The sequence below is a fragment of the Pseudomyrmex gracilis genome, unplaced genomic scaffold (genome assembly GCF_002006095.1).
Source record: "Pseudomyrmex gracilis isolate BER0280 unplaced genomic scaffold, ASM200609v1 scaffold_72, whole genome shotgun sequence".
Lineage (NCBI taxonomy): Eukaryota > Metazoa > Arthropoda > Insecta > Hymenoptera > Formicidae > Pseudomyrmex > Pseudomyrmex gracilis.
The window spans coordinates 372,823-379,560 of NW_018020656.1; the positions used below are offsets into that span (position 1 = coordinate 372,823).

Here is a 6,738-nt window from a genome sequence, read left to right on the forward strand (position 1 = left end):
ATAGCTAATCATTACAAAGTCTGGATCGGGAGACGGGTTCGAGATTCGATTTGCTAGTACGAGCGCCGCTTTATATCTCGTGGAGAATCGCGCGCGAGCCTGCGATGAGGATCAGCGAAGAGAATTAGCTTAATTAATTATTATTGTATAATTAATTATTCTTTGGCTGCAGAACGTAAAACTCTCTTTTTTTTTTTCGAAATGTTTGCACGGGTGAAAATGTCTAACTAGTTTGTCACGCATCCGCGTTAAGTCGATATATCGGTAAGTTTTACACAACGCGACGTAAACAATTTTTGCAGACAAAAACAATCGTATTTGCATCAACATGAAAGCAAAATAAATATTTTTCACTTTATTTTTTTAATTTAGCGCAATTAATATTGCGTCAAAGTGAACATATAAGAAAGATAATGATCGGTTGTTTTTTATTTTTTATTACTTTTGTACTAATAAAAATAATAAAAATGAATGAAGAGAAAATCAGTTTTTATCGTGTGATTTGAGTGTGCGTCGCGCTTGAAATTATTATTGTTACAAGTACATATATAAGTGAACGTAGGAAAATCTTAACATCGTTGTAAACTTTAAAACAAAAACAAAAAAATTTAGAGAACAACATAATTAGAGATCTTGCCAATTAACAATTTGTCATAATTTCTATAAATCGATCTTTTATCTAAAGTAATAAAATTTTGAGTAAATTATAAAAGTTAAATATATATTGCATATTCCTAGATTATTTTTTTTTTTTTATGACACTACTACTACTTGTAACGCGAGCAAAACGCGAAACGCACACTCACCGAAACTAAATTGACTTTCTCTTCATCGTTAAACGTATAAAATATATCAGATCTTTCTTCACTCGACGTTATCTTTATGCAAATTATTTGTTAATACGCGCAATTTATGATTCAGCGATTGTGAAACTCCGATATATGTGCGATTTGACGCGAAATGTAACACTTTGTATATTCGCAGCCAAAAGTATACGAATCGCTTGTCCTCGCGAACGAGGAAGATAACAAATGAATCATTGTTTTAATATTAACGTACAAAAACGTCGAGCCAATCCTAGTCAGATCCATTCTGCTGCAGCAAGGCGGGCATCGACTGCGGCGGTTGTGGCTGCATCGACGATTCGTGATGATGAAGATGATGATCGACGATGGGCGATGGTGTTTCGCTAGTCTGCGAGTTCGTTAGGTCGCCGCCATTACCGCTGTTCCCGTCTCCGCCTCCGGCTGCACTTCCACCTACACCTCCACTACCGCCACTGTCCCCGCTCGAGTTCACAGTAGGTTCGAAGCTCTTCTGCTCGCTCGGAGGTAACAGATGCACCATATTCACTGGCATAGGAAAGGACGCAGTGGCAAAATCGGCGGGGTAGAAACCCTGCGGCTGCGGCAGGTTGCCACCAAGCAGGGAATGCGGTCCGAAACCTGCGTTATCCCCGGGATGTTGCAGCGGCAGGCCAGTCGTGAGCGCGTGGCTCATCTGAGCGGACTGCTGGATGGATTTGACATTGTTATTGTTCATAATTTCGGGATTATTAGCACCGATACAATCCCTCCGCAGCTGCTCGAGCTTCAAACTCTTTCCGTACTTCCCGCGCACGTACATCAGAAGACTGTTGTACGGAATGCCGAACATACGACTAGCCTGCGACGTGGTTAGTTTTTTTTCCCAAACGTGTTGCAGAGCCATTGTGAGCTCGTTATTTGTCCACGATCTAGGCGGTCCTCCCCGCGGCGCGCTGTGTTGCCCCTTAGGCCTGTTGCCAAGCGAGCGGGTGTGATCGTTCCATCTGCGCGGTGCGTCGGCGTCGTTTCGATGCTTTTTCGTTTTCTTAGTCGGATTGAAATTCGAGGTACTGAAGAGATTCTGTATCGTTTCGGACTTGAAATTCTCTTGAAGCAAGGTGTCCGTGATGAGGTTTCCTCTGTCGTACGTGACATGTGAAAAGATCCCACTGCTCAGGGTGTCCAAGGAAGTTGGATTGAACATCGCCGCGAGGGAACTACGTCGCATGTGCATCGGCGAGTCTCGTTGTTGCTGCTGATACGGATGGGAGCTCGGATTTCCGGGTCCGTGCGGACTGTCCTCTCGCGGATGATGAGCCTGGAGCGGCGGGGGTGGTAGTTGACTCTGCGGATGTCCGGGCCACTGTCTAGCCAGTCCGAGATTCAGGTACTCAGAAGGATGTGACTGCGGCAGTGACAATGTCGACATCGTTGGTATCTTCGTCGGTATCACCGTTGCGACTGCCGCTGCTACCGCCGCCGCTGCGTTCGAAATATCTTGAACAGGACCGTCGGAATGAAGTAAACTTGTGCCCGTGAGCGGTGAGCCGCGTGGACTGCTCGTAGCCTCGCTGCTCTCTGTTTTCACGTGATGCTGATCCAAATCGCTTGGCGATGCGGGTTTTTTCACCGAGAGATTCTCTGCCACATCCTCCTGCTGGTGCTGGTGCTGCTGTTGCTGGTGCTGTTGCTGACTTTGTGTGTTATTGAGAGATTGTTGATGATGCTGTTGTTGTTGCTGGTGCAGCTGTTGATGCTGCGATTGTTGATGTTGTTGTACCTGATATTGAGAATTACTACCGCTGAGATTAAGAACGTTCGGACACGGACTCGAGCTGGTTAACGGACTTGACCGTCTGCTCAGATCTTGCGGCAGTTCTCCCGATCGACGGCGCGGACGCGCCTGTTTCCGACGCGGCAACGGCGAGCCGCAGCTATCACGAATGCCGAAACTCATGTTGCTGATGAGCGGCACCTTGGCCTGGTCCCTCGTTGGTTGAAACAGCATGGGCGGCATTTCCCTCGAGGTCTCTATCGCATTTTCATCCTCCTCGGGGGTGACCGGTCGCGCGACTTCCGGCGTAAGCGACTCGGAAAGCAGATCGTGCATCGTGCACAAGGGCGACTGCCTAGGCTCCGCTGACACCGGTCTAGGTTCCGATGCTGCCAGACCGCGTACTTGCAGGCATTCCGCAGCTTTCATCAATCCCGGTAGCTCTTCCTGGGCGACCTTCACCTCGCCGCGATACATAAAAATGATCAGCGCATTGATCTCGGCTCCCGTGAAGTCCTTCAACACGATCAAAGGATGTTTGCACGGATGTTCCGCGAATATCCTCCGAAAAAAAGGACTGCAACACAGAATTCCTGCGTATTGAGGACGCTGAAAATTTATCCGAGGAATGCACGTTTGTATAAAAGCGCGAGAGAGAGAGAGAGAGAGAGAGCCCCGTGTACGGAATAATAAATAAAATCTTCTTCTACTTAGAAATTCAGTTAATTTAAAGAATCGCTCGCAAAGAGAAAACGTTTTCTGCACGATTTCGTTGCGCACAAGAGATTGATTTACGCTAATTACGTTATGGTACAATCGCGTGACAAACTTCTGCATCGAGTTACTTGTACCCTAATGTTACATGCATTTTAGTGGGAAAACGTTGCATGTATTCGCTCGGTAAGACAGAATGGTGGCCAGAAACCGCGGGCAAAAAGCCACCGCAAGGATTAGCGCGCTCCTTCTCCAATCGAGCGACAGCGAATCAATCAGATGGTACAAGACTTTCGCTTGTTGTCAACTTTACGTCACACGTCTCGCGCGAAGTGAGAAGAGCGTTGTTGTTGCGGTAACTTTGTGACGTGGCAACGCGGAGTCTGGTAAACCACGACGGGCAACGTGCAATAAAAGAAATTTTTCGCCGACAAAAAGAAATTCGCCTTTCAATTTTTAGTACGTGACATTTCTTTTCGATATGTATCGCGCGCGCGCGTTACACTTCCGTTAGTTCGCGGAGATCGGCAAAACTTGATCGAGACGTTTTTCTCGATCGAAGTGAGGAACCGCTGAGAAGAGCAAATAATTTATGGCAAGTTATTTTGTCAAGAGATATAATACAACAGACAAAAGCGAAGTTAGAAAGTCGCAAGTTGAAATCTTCGCCGTCACTAAGTAGCGAATATGTTTTTAAAATGGACACATCGGAGAGGCATTTCAGGCGCGTGTTTCACCGGTCTTTCTAATCAATTCGAATAAAATTTTGTCAAAAACGTGATATGCAAAATATTCGCTAAATTGCGAAGGCGTTAAGATAAATTGGGTTTTGTATCGGATTTGGGTGTGAAAGAAATTGACGTTGAAAATAAATAAACAAAACATAGAACTTGGTTGGACCGAAGTTCTGAGATTCACCTGCAAGCACCGAGGACGACTTTGTGCGCCTTCAAGCTAGTCTCGGCGCAGATCAAGGTCACGTCGACATAGCTCTCCTCTTCTAGCAGCTCCTCGAAGGTCTGCAGTATGTGATTCTGATGGTTGTTCCAACGTAGGGAGTAGTGTTCGTGTGATTGCATTATGTCGGGGCTGTCCCCGACGCTCGACATTACTTCTCCGCCGCTGGCGCCGAAAACTGGTGACTTAGCAGAGCCGCCACTTTGTCCCGTCCCGGTCCTCCTCGTGCCTCCTCGTGCCTGCCGTGGTCCTGCGTGGTCCTTCCTTTTCCATACACGCACACACGCGGCCACGCACACGTGGCGACCCACGGTATACGTCAAAAGGTACCAAAACCTTTTCTAATCTCCTTCTCTACCGTCTCGCGTCGCTATTTTGCACCGTGGTGTTCTCCTGAAATTCGAAGATTGATCGGTGATCGATTTTAAAATAGCGCGATCGTCACCCGTAACGGGTTTATACGCGGAAACAGAACAGAAATTGGGATGCGCGACGGAGAGAAAACGCGACGAAGACGACGACGCGGTTTCTCGAAGGTCGTAGGAAAGCGAAGGATACTTTCGAAGTGACGATCCTCGACTTTTCTCGGAGCGTTTCGCGAAGAGTTTCGAAGGTGGAGTTATAGTACGACTCGGTGTTCGCGCTCGGCGTACGCCCGATATCAAGCCGGGCTATTAGAAAGTTTTTACAATACCGGTGTTCGAGATACGGTAAATATTAAAGTCACGTGTTTTCGTGCGAATATTATGATTGCCACGGCAATTTCCACGTTAGACTACACTTTCTATTTGCATTAAACTTCTTCATCCGTCCGACAGATTCCACACAGCGAGGAGGACTCGCGAGCGAGACTAGAATTCTGAAGGTTTTTACTGCGTTTGTGAGTTTAACTACTAGTACATGAGCAAACGCCTCTTTCGTCGCGGTGTCTTACATATCTTTAAGACAAATTGTCACGCGTATATATTTTATAATGAAAAATATCACAACTTAAAAGTAAGTTAAAATATTTGTTTCACGCTCGGATACAAAAAAAAAAATCTTTAAACTTTGTCGAGCGCATCAAAGTTTCGTAGCGAAAGGGAACTGTAAAACACAAATGGCCCTTTCGAACAAAAGTCACCGCATTGGTTGAAAATAATTTTGCGGAGACGTCACTCAGACGATAATCGTCGTGTAAACGCGAGAGGACGCGGGATATTTCAGGATTCACGCCGTTAATTATTCACCGGACTGAATCCGCAATAACTATTGAATCTCGCAGTTTGGGGCGATTCGCTCTCGAGAGCATCGAGACGAGAGCGTCGACACGACTCACGTTTCGATGCCGATCGAGTGGAGATGTGAACAAGTTCTCGCGCCTGGTAAAACTAGACGGAAAAAGGAAATCGGCTAATGGTCACGGTCAATTTTCACGCTTTCTTCGCCTAATATTCAGCGTCGTGAGAGACATTTTCCTCCTCCTTCCTCCCCTCCCCGCCGAATCCGATGCGTAAAACCGCACGTTAACGCTTTGTGATATCGATACACGGCAAGATTCGAAAGTTTTAATATCAATCGATTCGAGACACCCGTGTTATACACGGGCGAAACAAACAAAAACGACGAGGAATAAACTTCGCGCGATGTTCTCAAATGTGATTACTCAAACTGTATATCTCCCATCAGGTTTTTATAGCTACAAACCTGACTGCGCTCATCTAGCTCCGTAAAAACTTACTGGCAATCCGAAAGTGACCCGTCTCTATCAATCATCTTCTAAATTACGGCGATTCGTAAACTTGTCGAGCAAGCGCGTTACATCTACGAACAAGTTTTCGGTTTGTTCTCTTTATTTGTGCGGCGCGTACGCGCGCGTACGTACGTACGTACGTGTGTGTGTACGTATGCAATTCTTTCATATAAATATGGCGACTTGAAAATAGGTTGCGGTAGTCCATTACTCTCTCGATAAAGTACACTTGACAAAGTGTTGCGAATACAACACGTTTAATTAATTCGACTTTTATTTTTTTATTTCCCTCCTCTTTGTATCAATGAAATGTGCCATTTAACATACAACAGATAGATGGACATGTTTCACACGCAATTTCTATCGCAAAACGAATGACCCTCGAAATTCTGTATGTTGTTGCTCTACGTGTCCTGCGTGCAACACACGAGTTATCTCTCCATCGAAACGAATGACATGCAGCATTCGCACACGTCTCCGGGCGCGCGTTTATTTTCATTTTTAATTAAAATATATAATTATGTATAATACGAGAACAGCAACGTGCGTATATAATGCATATATTCGCAAGTGACTTCGGACGAGGCGTGTTCTTCTTCGACATCACGTCACTCGCAAAACTGTCTAATCGTTCTAAATTGCGAAAAAAAAATAAAAAAAAAATAAAAATCAGCTACCGCGCGATCGATGAACATTACGTTCCTCGCGAGCGAACATCAATAATCGCAATTATCAATAATCGCACGTAACACTTG

At 45.5% G+C, this 6,738-nt stretch overlaps 1 protein-coding gene across 1 annotated transcript; it reads right to left on the reverse strand.

The window, feature by feature from the left end:
* Positions 1-749: 749 nt before the first annotated feature.
* LOC109854716 (protein jim lovell) lies at positions 750-4,631 on the reverse strand. The gene is made up of 2 exons (XM_020428124.1): positions 4,213-4,631; positions 750-3,157 (listed from the first exon to the last, which is right to left on the reverse strand). The coding sequence occupies exons 1-2, from the start codon at positions 4,401-4,403 to the stop codon at positions 1,078-1,080; spliced, it is 2,271 nt and encodes a 756-aa protein (XP_020283713.1). The 5' UTR covers positions 4,404-4,631; the 3' UTR covers positions 750-1,077.
* Positions 4,632-6,738: the final 2,107 nt, after the last annotated feature.